Below are 20,572 nucleotides of genomic sequence, written 5' to 3' on the forward strand. Positions count from 1 at the left end.
TCAACCCCTTCCCTTCTTCAGCCCCGTAACAGCAGTATAAAAACACTCCCAGCCATGTTCAGACAATGCTCTGCCTGTGTAGATAAGGATAATGAGGCCCAGGTGATCATGGGGTGGGCTTGTCTCTTATATTTAACATTATATTTGGAGCATTTTCCCATTAATATTTTTCCCACAACATAATTTATCATTGCTGTATTTTTTAAATATACATCAAAAGCTTTACACAATTTTTAGTCACTTGGTTTTTTCCAAATTTTATTCCCATGATGGCCATCCCTATAGCTAAATTTATTTATTTGTTTTTTAAATCAATGATAACTGCTACAGGACAGTTTTCTAGAATTGGAATGAATGAGTCGAAAGTTGTGCACAATTTTAGGGTTTTTTTTTTGTTTGTTTGTTTTTTTTTCTTTGAGACAGGGTCTTGCTCTGTCTCTCAGGCTGAAGGGCAGTGGTAAAGTCATAGCTCACTGCAGCCTCAACCTCTCAGGCTTAAGTGATCCTCCTGCCTCAGCCTCCTGAGTAACCGGGATTACAAGTACAAGCCACCATACCTTCTAGAGAAGCTTTGCTTTGGAATCCTTACCTGGAGTGTGTGGGAGTGCTTGTTTCTCAATACCTTGTTAAGTGTTACTTGTTTTTTCTTTCTACCAGTTTAGTAGGTGAAAAACTGTTTTTTTTTTTTTTTTTTTTTTTTTTTTTTGAGACAGAGTCTCGCTCTGCTGCCCAGGCTGGAGTGCAGTGGCCGGGTCTCAGCTCACTGCAAGCTCCGCCTCCTGGGTTTACGCCATTCTCCTGCCTCAGCCTCCCAAGCAGCTGGGACTACAGGCGCCCGCCATGTCGCCCGGCTAGTTTTTTGTATTTTTTAGTAGAGACGGGGTTTCACCATGTTAGCCAGGATGGTCTCGATCTCCTGACCTCGTGATCCGCCCGTCTCGGCCTCCCAAAGTGCTGGGATTACAGGCTTGAGCCACCGCGCCCGGCCTTTTGTTTTTTTTTTTAAGACAGAGTCTTGCTCTATCGCCCAGGCTGGAGTGCAGTAGTGCGACCTCCGCCTCCTGGGTTCAAGCAAGTCTCCTGCCCCAGCCTCCTGAGTAACAGGCTTGTGCCACCACGCCCAGCTGGTTTTTTTTTTTTAGACAGAGTCTGTTGCCCAGGCTGGAGTGCAGTGGCATGATCTCGGCTCACTGCAACCTCTGCCTCCTGGGTTCAAACAATTCACCTGCCTCTACCTCAGCCTCCCGAGTAACTGGGATTACAGGCCCACACCACCACGCCTGGCTAATTTTTGTATTTTTAATAGAGACTGGGGTTTCACCATGTGAGGCTGGTTTTGAACTCCTGACCTCGTGATCCGCCCGCCTCAGCCTCCCAAAGTGCTGGGATTACAGGCGTGAGCCACCGTGCCCGGCGGGTGAAAATTTTACCATTTTGCATGGTTTACATTTTTTTTTGTTTAGTTTTTTGAGACGGAGTCTTGCTCTGTTACCCAGGCTGGAGTGCAGTGGCACGATCTTGGTTCACTGCAACCTCCACCTCCAGGGTTCAAGCGATTCTTTTGTGGTTTACATTTTAATACGCTTATTGATCATATTGTCCAATTTTTTGTGAGTTTCCTGTTCACATCCTTTGCCTATGTTTTTTGGAGGGTGACACTTGTTAATTTGTAAGAGCTCCTTACATATAGTAGTGACATCAGTTTTCTAACCTGTAAGGAAGTCTTGGCTGGGAGTTGAAACCCCAGGCTAGAAGGCGACCCTTGGACTTTTTAGGTCTCATGGCGGGCCTCTGCTGGTGTGGGAATAACACTGCCGCCAGCGGGAGGTCGCCAGCCCTCAGCAAGAGCCGGCCCGCCCCCGCGGGCTGCCGCACATCCCCGCGCGCTGGGCCCCGCCTGTCTGCTGGAGGCCATAGTGCGCAGGAGCGGAAACCGGGCCGCCCTTCCCCCACCCGCTTCCGGCCGCGGCTTGGTTCTCCCGCCTCCGCCTCCGCCGGGGCTCGTGGTTGTCCCGCCATGGCACTGTCGCGGGGGCTGCCCCGGGAGCTGGCTGAGGCGGTGGCCGGGGGCCGGGTGCTGGTGGTGGGGGCGGGCGGCATCGGCTGCGAGCTCCTCAAGAACCTCGTGCTCACCGGTTTCTCCCACATCGACCTGGTGAGGGCCGGGCACGCGCGGGTGAATGGCGGGCTGTGGTGCGGGGGCTGGAGTTCTGGGGTTCCGGGGCTCGAGGGGCTCAGAGGCTCAGGGCCCGGAGCCCAGGACCGGAGTTACGGGGCGGGGGCAGGCTGAGAGGCCCGGGTTGTGGCCCCCCGCGGGAGGGGACTGTTCTTTGGGCACGGGGCGGGCCTCCGCTCGCTGGGCCGGCTCCGGACGCAGAGAAGGCCGCGGGCCCCCGCCTCCCCAGCATCGCCAATGTGTGGCGCTTCGAGGGCGTGAAGCCGCCTCGTATCTTCCCTTCAAAACAAATCCATGGCTGTTAGGAGATGCGGGAGAGGACTGAGTCCCTCGCGGATGTTGTGACTTTAATTTGGAGGTCCCCCTCCTAACTCCGAAGTAACGACCCAGGGCGGAGGATGGCGATGATAGCGACCAACGCGTCCCGAGCGCTGGTCACGAGAAGGTTTACACACGGAACGCGCTCCATCTTCACACCACCCGAGGAGTGCAAACGCTATTTCCACCCTGCTATATTTTTAACAGATGAGGAAAGGGAGACGTAATGGGGTTGAGTAACTTACCCTGGGTCAGGGAGCGAGTGGCAGGGCTCCCGCGGGCTGCGTGACTGTCATTGCTCTCACAGTAGACGGTACACTGGCTTGTTTCATTAAAGACATTAGGATTGTGCCCTTTGCATTGGTGTACATTGACAAGCCAGTGCTATTTTGAATCAAGTTATTTCTACCAATGCAAACTTTTTAGAGTTTGGAGATGTTGCTGGCCCTTGGGTGTGTTAAAGCGTCTTAAGGGCTAGTAGAAACATGGAATGAATAAAAAAGTACAGATGGCCGACTGAATCATTGTTTCTTTCCTTTATATATTATGTATTTAACCAAAAATTAGATAAAACTTATGACACTTTTTTAACCATGTGGAAAAGTTTCCTTTCACATTTCTCAGTTTAATTAATAGTAAATGAAATTGTGTATGGATGAAGGCTTGAATCAAGGGAGGGAACAAAAATTCAATAAACGTTTGCCATGTATCATTTAAGAAAAAGAACACAACCTGGGCAACATAGAGAAACGCTGTCTCTACGAGAAAAGAAAATTAGCTGGGTGTGGTGGTGTGCGCCTGTGGTCCCAGCTCCCTAGGAGGCTGTGTCAGGAGGATCGCTTGAGCCTGGGAGGTCAAGGCTGCAGTGAGCTGTGTTTGCACCACTGCACTCCAGCCTGGGCAACAGAGCGAGACCCTGTCTCAAAAAAGAAAAAGAACAAGACACGGTTAAATTTAATATTTTGTATTTGAAAGAGTAATTCGATTGAAAGAAATACTTGAATTTTTTTTGTTTTTTGAGACACGATCTTGCCCTGTCACCCAGGCTGGAGTGCAGTGGCCTGATCTCGGCTTACTGCAACCTCCGCCTCCCAGGCTCCAGTGATCCTCCCATCTCAGCCTCGGAGTAGCTGTGACTGTAGGCATGCCCAGCTAATTTTAATTCGTGTATTTCTTGTAGCCACCAGGGTCTTACTATTTTGCTTAGGCTGGTCTTGAACGCCTGGGCTCAAGCGATTCTCTCACTTCATCCTACCAAAGTGTTGGGATTACAGGTGTGAGCCACCACTCCCGGCATAGAGAAATATATTAATATATTTAGTGTTTACCTCAACAGCACATAATAGTTTTAATAAATTCACATATTTTTATGGCATCCAAGGAATTTCCTGAAACATTGCCAGGATGATTAAACAAACAAAATATGCCATTCTTTCAAAGTATTTTTGAAGGTTATCTCTGACATTAAATCTAGATTCTTACATGCATTAAATTATTCTTTATCAGTTTAACAGTTTTAGTATGGGGGATTCGAAAAACGTTTTCTCCACTAATGTAGCAAATATCAAAAGTTCTGGATTATAGATGCAGAGAGTAGTGATACAGCTCAAACATACCTAAACATTTGTCATTTATCTGAGGTTTATGCATTTGTAGATTGATCTGGATACTATTGATGTCAGCAACCTCAACAGACAGTTTTTGTTTCAAAAGAAACATGTTGGAAGATCAAAGGCACAGGTAACTATATTTCTCATACCATTTTGATAGTTATTTGATGGAACATCTATTTGTGATACCAGATTAATCCTGCCTGTCCTATAGAAGGGAAAAAATGGGTGAAGCTCTCATTTCAGCTGAGAGATTGTGAAGGATAAAGATATATGAAGTAAAGGACTAAAGATTAAGCCCTCATTTTTTGTTCTAAAAAGGAAATAATCCTGTGAATGGTGTAACTTTCATGGCCTCTTTATATTTAAGTTGCTGATGGTTTACTTAGGATGCACCTTATGTTCCTACACCCCCTAGAGGTTGACTACTGCTATGTTTGGGGGCTAGAGTAGCCTTATGCTGCTGTCCCAGTTGAAACAAGACAGTTTCCCCTGACCTTTGTTTAGTTTTTTTTTTTTTAATGTTCCTTGGTGATTCAGAGTCTTAAAACATCTCTTCCCTTTGCCTGTCTCCCAACCTGTTTGGCAAACCCCCAGTCGTTTCTCTTTTTCTTCTTTCATATTTTGGTTTCAACTTCTCCAGGAGTACTTTCCTAAACCTTTTAGACTAAGTCAGCTTGGTTTTTCTCTCGTAACAACCTTTACTTTTCCTATCGTTTTCTTTTCTTTTTCTTTGAGATAGGGTCTCACTCTGTCGCCCCGAGCTGGAGTGCAGTGATGCGGTCGTGGCTCGCTGCATCCTAGAATTCCTGGCTTCAAGGGATCCTCCCACATTGGCCTCCCAAATGCTGGGATTACAGGCATGAGCCACCATGCCTGGCGTTTTCCTATCATTTTCATGGCATTTATCAGATTTTGTAGTTGAACTTAATCTGAATTACTATATGATTAATGTCTCTCTTGCTTGACATGTACATTGTATAGTTCCTGGTACATGCAAGATGCTCAGTAAATACTTGTTAAGTGAATGAATGAATGACACTTGGTTACGTCATGTTGTATTTTTGCTGAAGCTTGTCATTCATGTAGAAATGTGTTTGGTGGTACATGGGTCACAGGGGGCTCTCCGGTTATTTTAGAAGTATAAAAATATAATTTTATAAGTGTAGCTTAATCCTAATGCAATTTGCTCACAATTTTGGATTTCTTTGGTGTTTAATATAAGTAAGATACTATGTAAGTAGATAACAGCATTGTGGCTTCCAGAAGCAGATTTCAGATAGGAACAGAAATACTGTAGTAATTCGGTGTTGTTTGTTTTTCCAGGTTGCCAAGGAAAGTGTACTACAGTTTTACCCGAAAGCTAATATCGTTGCCTACCATGACAGCATCATGAAGTATGCTTTAATGATTACGTTGCAGAGTTGTGTAAAGAATAAGGGTTTTGTAAGCCAAATATGTGAGCTCAAAGTCATTCAGTTTTTTAAAAAAAAGATTTTTCTAGAATTATTAAACAGTGGTAGTTCCCGCTCACAAAGTGGCATTCTTTTTACCAGTTCATAAATACATGGTTTGAATGATTTAGATAAGTGGTGAGATATTTTAATACTTTTAATAAGTAAGTTACTTGGAAATTTATAAAGACCTTATATGCTTGCCTTAAGTAAGAAGATATTTTAAACTATGAAATATCCTTATTTATGATGACTCAGACTCTTCTAAAGCATTTGCCTTTTTCTGTTTAAAAGGTTCCCTCCCAAAATCTGTTTATTATGACTGTGAGTTCTGTAAAATAACACTTGGAATTCTGGTAGGGCAGTAATATTGACAGTACGTAAATATATTTATCTCAGTAAAGATAAACATAATTTTGGAGGTATTGGAGTAAAGGAACTGTGGGCTGAAATTGTCCTTTATCTGTGGTTGTTTAGCTCACAAGCAAATAGTATTAAAAATAGTCCTTATTTGAGGTACTGGAATTGAGGTAGTTAACACTTTCTCAGGGCAGTTGTATCTCCGGATTTTTTTGTGTGTATGTGTGATGGAGTTTTGCTCTTATTGCCCAGGCTGGAGTATACTGGCATGATCTCGGCTCACTGTAACGTCCGCCTCCGGGGTTCAAGCGATTCTCCTGTCTCAATCTCCTGAGTAGTTGGGATTACAGGTGCACGCCACCACACTCAGCCAATTTTTTGTATTTTTAGTCGGCTGGGTTTCACCATGTTGGCCAGGCTGGTCTCAGACTCCCAACCTCAGGTGATCCGCCCACCTTGACCTCCCAAAGTGCGGCGATTACAGGCATGAGCCACTGCACCCAGCCTGTATCTGGCTTGTTTTTTAGTTTTTTACTCTGTGAACCTGCCTATAGCCCTATAACCTATTTACCCTGTGTTGCTTTCCCAGTGCTGCTAAAAGCAGAGACCCTAGGGGCCTGAACCCTGCCTGATCCTGACCATGTGAGGTGAAGTCAGAGGCCAGGCAGATCCTGGGAATGTGTTCTTTATGTGTTCCCAGGCACTTGCTGCCCAAAGAAGGCCTAGTGGGACTAGTGAAGTCATGCCATCTTTCTGCCAGTTTGAGATCCTTTTCTTGTGCCCTAGGTAGCTGGCCAAAATGGATAGGAATTTGAGGGAAATAATTTCTTTAAAATCTGCTTATGTTTGGGAAGAGTCAAACCTTAGTATCTATATGGCATATAATCCTAATATCAGTTTTGTTTATACTTACTATGTTTTTTTCAGAACTGTTTATTATACTGCAAAGATCATGTGGAAGGCTAGTTATTTTGGTGACTTTTTTTATTTTGTTTTGTAGCCCTGACTATAATGTGGAATTTTTTCGACAGTTTATACTGGTTATGAATGCTTTAGATAACAGAGGTGAGATTATTTTAATACTTTTAATTTCTCAGTATTTTCTCTCACATATCAAATTTGTTTACAAATTTAATATTTATTAGACTATTTACTTGTGATTTAGAACTTAAAAGACATAAGATAAATGATGGTGGCCGGGCGCGGTGGCTCAAGCCTGTAATCCCAGCACTTTGGGAGGCCGAGACGGGCGGATCATGAGGTCAGGAGATCGAGACCATCCTGGCTAACATGGTGAAACCCCATCTCTACTAAAAATATAAAAAACTAGCCGGGCGAGGTGGCGGGCGCCTGTAGTCCCAGCTACTCGGGAGGCTGAGGCAGGAGAATGGCGTAAACCCAGGAGGCGGAGCTTGCAGTGAGCGGAGATCTGGCCACTGCACTCCAGTCTGGGCAACAAAGCGAGACTCCGTCTCAAAAAAAAAAAAAAAAAGATGATGGAGTTTAAAGCTTGCCCATTGATTGCAGTTTTATATAGAAATGACTTATTCCAGGTGGGAATTTAGCTTTCATATTCTTTGCATTTCTACCAAAAGGTATAAATAGAAGTGAAGTGAAAAGCTCTCAAAAAGTGTGACTGGGGCTCAGCACAGTAGCTAACGCCTGTAATCCCAGCACTTTGGAGAGATCAAGTCAGGAGGATCACTTGAAGTCAGGAGTTTGAAACCAACCTGGCCAACATGGTGAAGCCCCGTCTCTACCAAAAAACACAAAAATTGGTGTGGTGGCATGTGCCTGTAGTCCCAGCTTCTCCAGAGGCTGAGGTGGGAGAATCGCTTGAACCCAGGAGGCAGAGGTTGCAGTGAGCCTAGATCACACCCCCGCACTCCAGCCTTGGTGACAGAGTGTAACCCTGTCTCAAAAAAAAAAAAAAGGAAAGAACAAATATGACTAGAGGGTGGGGTATGGAATGCTTTGGTGATATTCTTTGCCTGCAGTTACTTCCACATGTAAAAGTATATCTATCAAGTGAGTTTGCAACAAATTGGGCCAGAAATACCTAAATAAAAAACAAGGAAAAGTCAAAATTATGTTTATATATTATTTAAGGCCTGGGGGTCTCTCTGTTGCCCAGGCTAGAGTGCGGTGGTGTAATCGTAACTCACTGAAGCCTTCAAATGGGCTCAAGTGATACTCTTACCTCAGCCTCTGCAGTAGCTACTCTGCAGGCATGTGCCACCACACCCCGGCTAATTTTTTTCTGTTTATTTTTGTAGAGATGAAGTCTTGCTTTGTTGCCCAGGCTGGCCTTGAAGTCCTGGCTTCAAGCAGTCCTCCCACTTCAGCCTCCCAAAATGCTGAGATTATGGGCATGAGCCACTGCTCCTGGCCTGAAATTACTCTTTTAACCTGACTCATCTTGTTTTCCTAGCCTTAAACTACTTTTAATAGTTCCAAGTTGATATTCCACATTCTGCCTTCATTTCTATCATTTATTATCTGATAATTATATTAGAATAGTGGTGAGTTAAGGAACACCTTGAAACAGTATTTTGTGTAAGGTACAACGATAGAAGAGAAAGATGGCAGTTTGGATTTTTTAAATTATGTGTTTCTGTGGGTACTTCTGGAAAAAAATTTGTGATACAAATTCTATTTGATATTTTGTTAAGTGAATGTCTCTTAAATGTCTTTAATTAACAGTTGTATTTTTCTGGCCATAGCTATAAGAAAATTGTACAAAAAATGAAGCCAGTAAGATAGTTTTGGGTCTGTATAATCCTAATTAAAGATAACTAATTTTTTTTTTTTTCCCAAAAACTCATACTGTTTTTTTACTTCCAGCTGCCCGAAACCATGTTAATAGAATGTGCCTGGCAGCTGATGTTCCTCTTATTGAAAGTGGAACTGCTGGGTATCTTGGACAAGTAACTACTATCAAAAAGGTAAAGAAAAGTTTTATTTTTTTAACTTCGCAAGTGTTTATTTGAGAACTTGGAGCAGTAGAAAATAAACTTCGTATTTATATAAAATGAGCAGGTGAACATCCAAAATGTAAGGGCATTTATGCCCATGTAAAACTTAAGATGCGGCCGGGTGCGGTGGCTCACACCTGTAATCCCAGCACTTTGGGAGGCCAAGGTGGGTGGATCACCTAAGGTCAGGAGTTTGAGACCAGCCTGGCAAACATGGTAAAACCCCATCTCTACTAAAAACACAAAAATTAACGGGACATGGTGGCAGGCGCCTGTAATCCCAGCTACTTGGGAGGCTGAGCCAAGCGAATCACTTGAACCTAAGAGGCGGAGGTTGCAGTTAGCTGGGATTGCACCGCTGCCCTCCAGCCTGGGCTACAGATCAAGACTCTGTCTCAGAAAAAAAACTTAAAATGCTATAAAGGTGCCCAGAAGACTAGGGGTGAGGAAATCTTTCAGCTCTGCCACTTTGCTTCATTTAACTTGTGTATTAAAATCCTTAGACTGATAAGCCTCGTAAGGCATCAAAAATTTCTTTTTGTCGACTGGGTGTGGTGGCTCATGCCTGTAATCCCCGCCCTTTGGGAGGCTGAGGCGGGCAGATCACTTGAGGTCAGGAGCTTGAGACCAGCCTGGCCAATGTAGTGAAACCGCGTCTCTACAAAAAATACAAAAACTAGCTGCATTTGGAGACATGCACCTTTAATCCAGCTAGTTGGGAGGATGAAACACGAGAATCACTTGAACCTGGGAGGTGGAGGTTACAGTGAGCCAAGATGGCACCACTGCACTCCAGCCTGGGCGACAGAGTGAGACTCCGTCTCAAAAAAAAAAAAAAGGGCAGGCGCAGTGGCTCATGCCTGTAATCCCAGCACTTTGGGAACCCAAGGCGGGCGAATCACCCGATGAAATCAGCCTGCCTAACATGGTGAAACCCTGTCTCTACTAAAATTACAAAAATCGGCTGGGCGTGGTGGCGTGCACCTGTAATCCCAGCTACTTGGGAGGCTGAGGCAGGAGAATCACTTGAATTGAGGAGGCGGAGATTGCAGTAAGCTATGATCACGCCATTGCACTCCAGCCCGGGCAACAAGAGCGAAACTGCATGTCAAAAAAAAAAAATTCTGTTGTCTAAAAGAGTCTGGGCTTATAGAGTGGAAGGGAACTTTGAAAACTTTTTAGTGGTGTATTTGTGAAGTATTTCAAACATTTAAATACAACTAGAGAATAGTAGAACAAAATACCTGTGTGCTCATACCTCAGTTTTGGTTCATTTATTTATTGATTTTGTTTGTTTGTTTTGAGACGGAGTTTCACTCTTGTCGCCTAGGCTGGAGTGCAATGGCGCAATCTCGGCTCGTTGCAACCTCCGTCTCCCAGGTTCAAGCGATTCTTCTGCTTCAGTTTCCCAAGTAGCTGGGATTACAGGCATGCACCACCATGCCTGGCTAATTTTGTATTTTTAGTAGAGATGGGGTTTCTCTATGTTGGTCAGGCTGCTCTTGAACTCCCGACCTCAGGTGATCTGCCCGCCTCCGTCTCCCAAAGTGCTGGGTTTACAGGTGTGAGCCACAGTGCCCAGTGCATACCTCAGTTTTTAAAACCTCAACACAGCTTCATTTGCTGTCCAGATATTTTGTCTTCCAGTTCTTTTAAGAAATCAAATACTGTAGATACATTTGAAGAGTTGTTTTCCACGTTTTGAAACTATAGAGAGTTATGTACTTAACATTTGCTACCTTGTGTCTAATATTTTTTTGGCAGCTTATTCATGTTAGAAATTGTCTTTATTTGTTTTAACTGTTAAATGTCATTCTTGGAACCTTATTCAATACCATTCTACAAAAGACTTGTGTATGTCAGTGTGTATTAAGTTGTTGAATAAGTGGAGGCCTTCAGTGTCTGTTGACAGATCAAGACGGAAGTTCTTTGCATTGCAATATGAATCTCATGACTGCTTGCCATTTGGCTGCCCTCAAGAAAGCATGGTGGAAGACAGGGCATCAGAAATGGTGTTACGGAGAAAACTCTAAATCTGCTGCAATTTATTTATTTATTTATTTATTTATTTATTTATTTATTTATTTATTATTTATGTATTTGAGACGGAGTCTCGCTCTGTCGCCCAGGCTGGAGTGCAGTGGCCGGATCTCAGCTCACTGCACACTCCGCCTCCTGGGTTTACACCATTCTCCTGCCTCAGCCTCCCGAGTAGCTGGCACTACAGGTGCCCGCCACCTCTCCCGGCTAGTTTTTTCTATTTTTTTTAGTGGAGACGGGGTTTCACCGTGTTAGCCAGGATGGTCTTGATCTCCTGACCTCGTGATCCGCCCATCTCGGTCTCCCAAAGTGCTGGGATTACAGGCGTGAGGCACCGCACCCGGCTGCAATTTATATTAAAACAGGGTTTGAGAGTTTTGGTTCTTAGAACAGTTAGTCTGGCTAATTTTTGCATTTTTGGTAGAGACGACGTTTTGCCATGTTAGCCAGGCTGGTCTCAAACTCCTGACCTCAGGTGATCCTCCTGCCTTGGCCTCCCGAAGTGCTGGGATTACAGGTATGAGCCACCACGCCCGGCCAGACATTGCTTTTTATATCCTTGTTACTGTGATTCCCACACACCACTATGTATTAAGACTGAAGATGGCTGGGCATGGTGGCTCATACCTGTAATCCCAGCACTTTGGGAGGCAGAGGCAGGCAGATAAGGTCGGGAGTTCGAGACCAGCCTGACCAACATAGAAACCCCATCTCTACTAAAAATACAAAGTTAGCCAGGCCTGGTGGCTCACGCCTGTAATCCCAGCACTTTGGGAGGCCAAGACAGGTGGATTACCTGAGGTAAGGAGTTCGAGCCAACCTGGCTAACATGGTGAAACCTCATCTCTGCTAAAAATACAAAATTAGCCGGGTGTGGTGGTGTGCGCCTGTAATCCCAGCTACTCGGGAGGCTGAGGCACGAGAATCACTTGAACCCAGGAGGCGGAGGTTTTGGTGAGCCAAGACCACGCAGTTACACTCCAGCCTGGGCAACAAGAGCGAAACTCCGTCTCAAACAAAAAGAAAAAAAGAAAAGACTGAGGTTAGGAATATCTGAGATGATGAAAGATGATTCATTTGATAGTTGTCTCAGGTGTCATGTACTTCTTCCAAGGCATAAATTCCTTAAATTGTAATTTTAAACTTGAATGTATATCAATAAAATGGGCTGGGCTCAGTGGTTCACGCCTGTAATCCCAGCACTTTGGGAGAGTGAGGTGGGCAAATCACATGAAGTCAGGGGTTCAAGACCAACCTTGCCAATATGGAAAAACCCCGTCTCTACTAAAAATATGAAAATTAGCTGGGGGTGATGATAGATTCCTGTAATCCCAGCTCTTTGGGAGCCTAAGGCAGGAGAATCACTTGAACCTGGGAGCTGCAGGTTGCAGTGAGCCTAGATTACGCCACTGTACTCCAGCCTGGGTGACAGCGAGACTCCGTCTCCTCCTCACGTATATCAATAAAATAAAGAGTATTTGGTTTAGTAAGACCTAAGATTTTTCTGTGTAGGTAGATATATCTTGAAATTAATACTTTTGTTTACTTAATTTACAGGAAATGATAAGGATATGGCTATATTCCCCAGTCCCACTTAGTTTTGCTCAAAAAAAGAAAAAAAAGAAAAATATAAGGAAAATGGCTGCTGGGCACGATGGCTCACACCTGTAATCCCAGCACTTTGGGACGCAGAGGCGGGTGGATCACACGAGGTCTCAATCAGGAGATTGAGACCATCCTGACTAACACAGTGAAACCCCGTCTCTACTAAAAATACAAAAAAATTAGCTGGGTGTGGCAGCATGCGCCTGTTGTCCCAGCTGCTGGGGAGGCTGAGGCAGGAGAATGGCGTGAACCTGGAAGGCAGAGCTTGCAGTGAGCCTAGATCATGCCACTGCACTGCAACCTGGGTGACAGAGCAAGACTGCATCTCAAAAAAAAAAAAAAGGAAATGGCTGTGAATAATACTAAAATAACATTTACAACTTTAAGACACAATTTGTTGGAAAGCTGCTGTTTGTCTTTCCAGTAGTTTTTCTGTTTAGTGCGATCAAGGTAAACTCATATTTGACACTCAGGTGTAGTAATTTTTGTTTTGGCTTGTAAGTCATGTTCACTGAGCCAGGATTTGGGAGTCCAAGCATAGCCTTAGCTGTGACTGATAGATTCAGTTAACTTCTATGTTAGTTTATCATAAAGTAAGGGTTTTGGAGTCACTAATATTTCAAAATTTACTTGACAAGATAAAACCTAGTTGGAATATAGATGAATGAAGTGTTTATATTACCTTATAATGTTGAGAAACTGCTATCATGGAATAAAGATTTTTCTCATATCCTGACTTTGTAGGGTGTGACCGAGTGTTACGAATGTCATCCTAAGCCAACCCAGAGAACCTTTCCTGGCTGTACAATTCGTAACACACCTTCAGAACCTATACATTGCATCGTTTGGGCAAAGTACTTGTTCAAGTAAGAGTGTATCTATTTCTTGGCATGCTTTTCGGTACTGAGGATGGAAAATGGAGTCATTTTTATTTAATTACCTTGAAGAGATTGAACTTACAATGTTTAAATATGGTGAAGGGATGCTTTAGTAGCTTTCTTGCGGTATTTCTTACGTAAAATTCAGCTGGCTGGGTGCAGTGGCTCACACCTGTAATCCCAACACTTTTGGGAGACCGAGGTGATCGGATCACCTGAGCTCAGGAGTTAAAGACCAGTGTGGGGCCGGGCGCGGTGGCTCAAGCCAGTAATCCCAGCACTTTGGGAGGCCGAGACGGGCGGATCACGAGGTCAGGAGATCGAGACCATCCTGACTAACACGGTGAAACCCCGTCTCTACTAAAAAATACAAAAAACTAGCCGGGCGAGGTGGTGGGCGCCTGTAGTCCCAGCTACTCGGGAGGCTGAGGCAGGAGAATGGCGTAAACCCAGGAGGCGGAGCTTGCAGTGAGCTGAGATCCAGCCACTGCACTCCAGCCTGGGCGGCAGAGCGAGACTCCGTCTCAAAAAAAATAAAAATAAAAATAAATAAATAAATAAAGACCAGTGTGGCCAACACGGCGAAACCCCATCTCTACTAAAAATACAAAAATTAGTTGGACATGATGGCGGGTGTCTGTAATCCCGGCTGCTCGGGAGGCTGAGGCAGGAACCTTGCTTGAACCCGGGAGGTAGAGGTTGGAATGAGCTGAGATCACGCCACTGCACTCCAGCTTGGCAACAGAGTGAGAATTTGTCTCAAAAAAAAAAAAAAAACACTAAATTTGGCCATGCCTGTTCAGGAAGCTTAGTCTTGTCTTGTCTTGGAGACAGCCATGTAACTAAGCGATAAAATTCTATGTATTTGGAAATGTGAACACATACTTAAAAATAACCCATTGGTTATAAAAGAAATCACAATGGAAGTTAAAAATACTCTACTGATAATGATGAAAATGCTATACCTGAAACTTGTAGAATGTATTGAATGTGGTGGTTGGCAAAAAGTTACAGATTTACATACATGAAGAAAGGCGGAACGAGTTAATTAGTAAATCTTTACTAAGAATCTTAAGTTGGAAAGTGAACTACAGAATACACTTTTAAGAAATGAGAAGGATGCAGGCATGGTGGCTCATGCCTCTAATCCCAGCACTGTGGGAAGCTGAGATGGGAGGATCCCTTGAGCCCAGGAGTTTGAGACCAGCCTGGGAAACATGGCAAAACCCCGTCTTTAAAAAAAGTGGAAAAATGAGCCAAGCATGCCTGTACTCCCACATACTTGAATGTGGTGGTTGACAAAAAGTTACAGATTTACATACATGAAGAAAGGCTGAACGTTAATTAGTAAATCTTTACTAAGAATCTTAAGTTGGAAAGTGAACCACAGAATACACTTTAAGAAATGAGAAGGGTGCGAGCATGGTGGCTCATGCCTCTAATCCCAGCACTGTGGGAGGCCGAGGTAGGAGGATCAGTTGAGCCTGGGAGGTTAGGCTGCAGTGAGCCGAGATTGTGCCAGTGCACTGCAGCCCGGGTTATAGTGAGATCCTGTCTTAAAATGAAGAAAGAAAGATAAAAGGAATGAGAAGGAAGAATGTTAATTGAAGTAAGCACATTCTTGATTACAACATAGAAGAGGAGTAAGTGAGAACTAAACGGGGAACATAGCACAGATTAAGTAAGTTATGAGAAAAAAAAAAGGATGATAATAAGACCATGCTAGTACATAAAAAATTTAAATGGTCTGGGTAAATATATTTTTAGAAACGTACTAAGTGTGCGGTGCGGTGGCTCAGGCCTGCAATCCCAGCACTTTGGGAGGCTGAGGTAGGTGGGTCACTTGAGGCCAGGAGTTCGATAACAGCCTGGCCAACATGGCGAAACCACGTCTCTACTATAAATACAAACATTAGCCAGGCATGGTGGTGGGCACCTCTAGTCCCAGCTACTTGGGAGACTGAACCATGAGAACCACTTGAACCCAGTGGGTGGAAATTGGGCCACTGCACTCCAGCCTGGGGGACAGTGTGAGACGATGTTTCAAAGAAAACAACTGACTAAAAAGAAAATAGAATGCCTGAATTTAGCACTATACCTTAGAGAAACATAAGTAGTTTAAATTCTTCTAAATAATGCACCAAACCTATGTTATTTTTACAGATTCATTTCACCAAACTTGCAAGGAATGTATTACAGTATTAGCTAAACTCTCCTTGAGAAGTCTTTAAAAGAGAATACTACTTAGCTCATGTTATGAGGCTAGCAATGTCTTTGATAGCAAAACCTGTCAAGGCTATTATGGCATAAGAAAAAATTGTTAGTCTCACACATAAATAATAGATACAAAAACCCTATGTAAAATATTAGCATATCCTGGGGACGGGTGCGGTAGATTATGCCTGTAATCTCAGCACTTGGATCACCTGAGGTCAGGAGTTCAAGACCAGCTTGGCCAACATGGCGAAATCCCATCTCTATTAAAAATACAAAATTAGCTGGGTGTGGTGGTGGGCACCTGTAATCCCAGCTGCTTGGGAGGCTGAATCGCTTGAAGCTGGGAGGTGGAGACTGCAGTGAGCCAAGATTGCCCCACTGCACTCCAGCCTGGGCAACAGAGTGAGACTCCATCTCAAAAAAAAAAAAAAAAAAAAGTATATGGATCTAGAATCATATAAAATAAAACGTATATCTTGACCAAATGTGTTTATTCAGGAATGCAAGCATGGTTTCAATTAGAAAATCTGTAAATGTCATTCACTCATTAGGAAATTAAAGATAAACTATATAGTTTTCATAGATGTAGAAAAAACATTTGGTAACATTTAGCAAACAGCCTTTCATGAGGAAAGTTTCTACTAAAACAGAAGTAAAACCTTCTTACTAAAATGAGAATGTCCTCAACCTGATAAAGGGGTATTTTTTAGAAACTTTCAGCAAACATTGTCTTTAATGTTTGCACTCAGAAAAGTATACGTAACAGTGTCAGCTTGATGTGTGTTCACAAAAACCACACATGGAAACTTTATTTATTTAACAAACTTTTTTTTCTTTGGGAGGCTGAGGTGGGTGGATCACTTGAGGCCAGGAGTTCTAGAACCACCTGGGCAACATGGCGAAACCCTGTCTCTACTGAAAATACAAAACTTAGCGGGTTGTGGTGGCACACAGGTGTAGTCCCAGTTACTTGGGAGGCTGAGCCGTGAGAGCCACTTGAACCTGAGAGGCGGAGGTTGAAGTCAGTGGAGATCGTGCTACTGCACTCCAGCCTGGGGGACAGAGGGAGACTGTGTCTCAGAAAAAGACAAAAAAAAAAAATGTGGCTGGGTGCAGTGACACACACCTGTAATCCCAGCCCTTTAGGAGGCCAAGGCAGGAGGATTGCTTGAGCCCAGCAGTTGGGGAGCAGTGTGGGCAGCATGGTGAGACCCCATCACTACAAAAAATTTAAAAATTAGCCATGCATGGTGGCACATGCCTGTGGTCCCAGCTACTTGGGAGGCTGAGGTGAGAGGATCACTTGAGCCTAGGGAGGTTGAGGCTGCAGTGAGCTGTGATCACACCACTGCACTCCAGCCTTAAGGGACAGTGAGACTGTCACACACAAAAAAAGATAATCTGGCAAAATTAATATGAGCAGCATTTTTCACTCAAAGGGAAACTTAAATAGGCAATAAGCAAATTAAGTTATGGTTTAATCATAAGACTTTCTTGGAAAATTAAGTATAAGGCCGCAGTGAGATACAGGTGCTTCTCAGTGTACTTCCCGATAAACTCATCATAAATAAAAAATACCGTTAAGTCAAAAATGCATTTTTTTTTTTGAGGTGGAGTTTCGCTCTTGTTGCCCATACTGGAATGCAGTGCAACTGCAACCTCTGCCTCCTGGGTTCAAGCGATTCTCCTGCTCAGCCTCTCGAATGGCTGGGATTACAGGCGCCTGCCACCACGCCCAGCTAATATTTGTATGTTAGTAGATACAGGGTTTCACCATGTTGGCCAGGCTGGTCTCGAACTCCTGACTTTGGGTGATCCACCTGCCTCGGCCTCCCAAAGTGTCGGTCATGTGTGAGCCTCCACGCCCAGACAAAAATGCATTTTAGTATAACCTCAATAAACCGGTTGCAAAGTTGAAAAATCATAGGTGGAACCTTTTTAAGTTAGGGGCTGTCTACTTTTTTTGCACTCACTAGTTGGCAAAGCATTAATTTTAGGAAGTGTTAACATGCCATTGTTGGGAGTGACTGTCAGAGCTTTGAAATTATAGTTGGGTGGGGGAGTTGTACAAAGGATTTCTGTAAGGTAACTTTCATTAGTCATATACTTGAGGAAATACTGGAAACTTTTTTTTTTTTTTTGAGATGGAGTCTCGCTCTGTCACCCAGGCTGGAGTGCAGTGGGCGCAATCTCATCTCACTGCAACCTCCACCTCCCGGGTTCACGCCATTCTTCTGCCTCAGCCTCCCGAGTAGCTGGGACCACAGGTACCTGCCACCACGCCTGGCTAATTTTTTGTATTTTTAATAGAGAGAGGGTTTCACCGTGTCAGCCAGGATGGTCTCGATCTCCTGACCTCGTGATTCACCCGCCTCGGCCTCCCAAAGTGCTGGGATTACAGGCGTGAGCCACCGCACCCGGCCTTACTGGAAACTTTTATACCCATGAGTTATTAAACAGTTTTTAGGATAACTTTATTAATAAAAGAGAATCTCCGCTTAATACCTTCAAATTGTTTGTTAAGACTCTGTTCAGCAGTAAAGAGCCATTCTACCATGAAAAAAAGTTAATCTTCATTGCTGAATTTATATCCCCTAGATCAGGAATCTGCACCTGAAAGTATATAATAATGTTGGTTGAACAGGTAGCTGCAAGTGTACTTCACAAACATTATTCTGGTGTTAGAATGTTATCCAGGTTGTAAGTGAAAACCACTCACCTGTTTCTTGAGCAGAGGTTTTAACATTGAAATGCGCAGAGCCTTGCTGATAGGAATGGATGTACATCTGCTAAAATTTAACCTTGCTTGCACTGCTGTTGAAATTGGAATGCAAGCTGTCCACGCACATTGTGTTAAAATTTTGTTTTATAGTCATTTATCAGTTGTTCACTCTTCTTTTTTTTTTTTTTTTGAGATGGAGTCTCGCTTTGTCGCCCAGGCTGGAGTGCAGTTGCGGGATCTCGGCTCACTGCAGTCTTCGCCTCCTGGGTTCAAGTGATTCTCCTGCCTCAGCTTCCCGAGTAGCTGGGATTACAGGCATGCACTACCATGCGTGGCTAATTTTTTTTTTTTTTTTTTTTTTTTTTTTTGAGACGGAGTCTCGCTCTGTCACCCGGGCTGGAGTGCAGTGGCCGAATCTCAGCTCACTGCAAGCTCTGCCTCCCGGGTTTACGCCATTCTCCTGCCTCAGCCTCCGAAGTAGCTGGGACTACAGGTGCCCGCCACCTCGGCCGGCTAGTTTTTTGTATTTTTTAGTAGAGACGGGGTTTCACCGTGTTAGCCAGGATGGTCTCGATCTCCTGACCTCGTGATCCACCCGTCTCAGCCTCCCAAAGTCCGCGTGGCTAATTTTTGTATTTTTTGTAGAGACGAGATTTCACCGTCTTGGTCAGGCTGGTCTCGAACTCCTGACTTTGTGATCTGTCTGCCTCGGCCTCCCAAAGTGTTGGGATTAAAGGTGGGAGCCACTGCGCCCAACCGGTTGTTGAGTCTTTATCTCTGCTAAATATTTGAAATACTATAAATTACATGTTTGTTCAGAATACTTTGTTGTACGTAAGTATTTACTATTCTTAAATTATAGCCAGTTGTTTGGGGAAGAAGATGCTGATCAAGAAGTATCTCCTGACAGAGCTGACCCTGAAGCTGCCTGTGAGTAAATTATTTGGCATATATTTTATTAGAGACTATTATCTTTATTTTGTTGATTTAATTTTGGTAGCTTAAGGGAAAAAAAATAATTGCTATATGTGCTAGGTAATGTGTGTTTAACATGTGTTATTTAATTTTTTTTTTTTCTCAGAGATGGAGTTTCACTCTTATTGCCCAGGCTGGAGTACAGTAGTGCGATCTCGGCTCACTGCCACCTCCGCCTCCTGGGTTCAAGCAATTCTCCTGCCTCAGGCTCCTGAGTAGCTGGGATTACAGGCACCTGCCACTGCGCCCAGCTAATTTTTGTATTTTTAGTAGAGACAGGGTTTCACCATGTTGGCCAGGTTGGTCTCGAACTCCTGACCTCAGGTGACCCACCCACCTCGGCCTCCCAAAGTGCTGGGATTACAGGCGTAAGCTGCCATCCTTGGCCAAAACAATGTTTTACAAAAAAAATGTGATTCCATTTTACTGATGAGAGAATCAAGGTTAAGAGAAATTTTACAAGTCTAGTAAATAGAGCTGCAGGTTATTCCTAGATCTTGTGACTGCTCTGTGCTTTTAACTGATTTGTGTAGCTTTCAGAAACTGGGGTACAATAGGCCAGGCAAGGTGGCTCATGCCACCTTGCATTTTGGGAGTCCCAGCATTTTGGGAGGCTGAAGCAGGTGGATTACTTGAGGTCAGGAGTTCGAGACCAGCCTGGCCAACATGGCAAAACCCCGTCTCTACAAAAAATCCAAAAATTAGCCAGGTGTGATGGTGCGCACCTGTAGTCTCAACTATTCGTGAGGCTAAGACAGGAAGATGGCTTGAGTCCAAGAGGTAGAAGCTGCAGTGAGCCGAGATCTTAATAGTGCACTCCAACCTGGGTGACAGAGCAAGGCTTTGTCTCCAAAAACAAGAAAGAAAACTGGGATACAAAAAGATGCTGATGAATATGTTATTTTTCTTTTTCCTTGAACTTAGAATGTGTTGCATTTGGGGATTTCCGTGAGTGACTCTTTTTATTCCCAAAGGTGAGTGAAAGAGTTCAGTTCTACATTTATTACAGCTGAAAATAAAATGATGATTGTTTTATAGGGGAACCAACAGAAGCTGAAGCCAGAGCTAGAGCATCTAATGAAGATGGTGACATTAAACGTATTTCTACTAAGGAATGGGCTAAATCAACTGGATATGATCCGGTTAAACTTTTTACGAAGGTTAGATTTACTTTCTTTATAATCATGGATAGATGTATTGTTGTGCATAGATGTATTGTTCTAGTTCTGCTTGTTTTAAAGT

At 43.8% G+C, this 20,572-nt stretch overlaps 1 protein-coding gene across 2 annotated transcripts in view; it reads left to right on the forward strand.

The window, feature by feature from the left end:
- Positions 1-1,943: 1,943 nt before the first annotated feature.
- The window catches only part of UBA2 (ubiquitin like modifier activating enzyme 2), a 46,544-nt gene continuing 27,915 nt past the window's right edge, over positions 1,944-20,572 (forward strand). For both annotated transcript variants that reach the window (XM_033225656.1, XM_033225657.1), the window contains exons 1-8: positions 1,944-2,155; positions 4,151-4,234; positions 5,431-5,501; positions 6,919-6,983; positions 8,763-8,863; positions 13,283-13,404; positions 19,218-19,285; positions 20,369-20,490. In XM_033225656.1, coding sequence (XP_033081547.1) covers positions 2,018-2,155; positions 4,151-4,234; positions 5,431-5,501; positions 6,919-6,983; positions 8,763-8,863; positions 13,283-13,404; positions 19,218-19,285; positions 20,369-20,490 — 771 coding nt within the window. In that variant the 5' untranslated portion in view covers positions 1,944-2,017. The remainder of the gene's footprint in view (positions 2,156-4,150; positions 4,235-5,430; positions 5,502-6,918; positions 6,984-8,762; positions 8,864-13,282; positions 13,405-19,217; positions 19,286-20,368; positions 20,491-20,572) is intronic.

The sequence above is a fragment of the Trachypithecus francoisi genome, unplaced genomic scaffold (genome assembly GCF_009764315.1).
Source record: "Trachypithecus francoisi isolate TF-2019V2 unplaced genomic scaffold, Tfra_2.0 Lachesis_group12, whole genome shotgun sequence".
Taxonomy (NCBI): Eukaryota; Metazoa; Chordata; class Mammalia; order Primates; family Cercopithecidae; genus Trachypithecus; species Trachypithecus francoisi.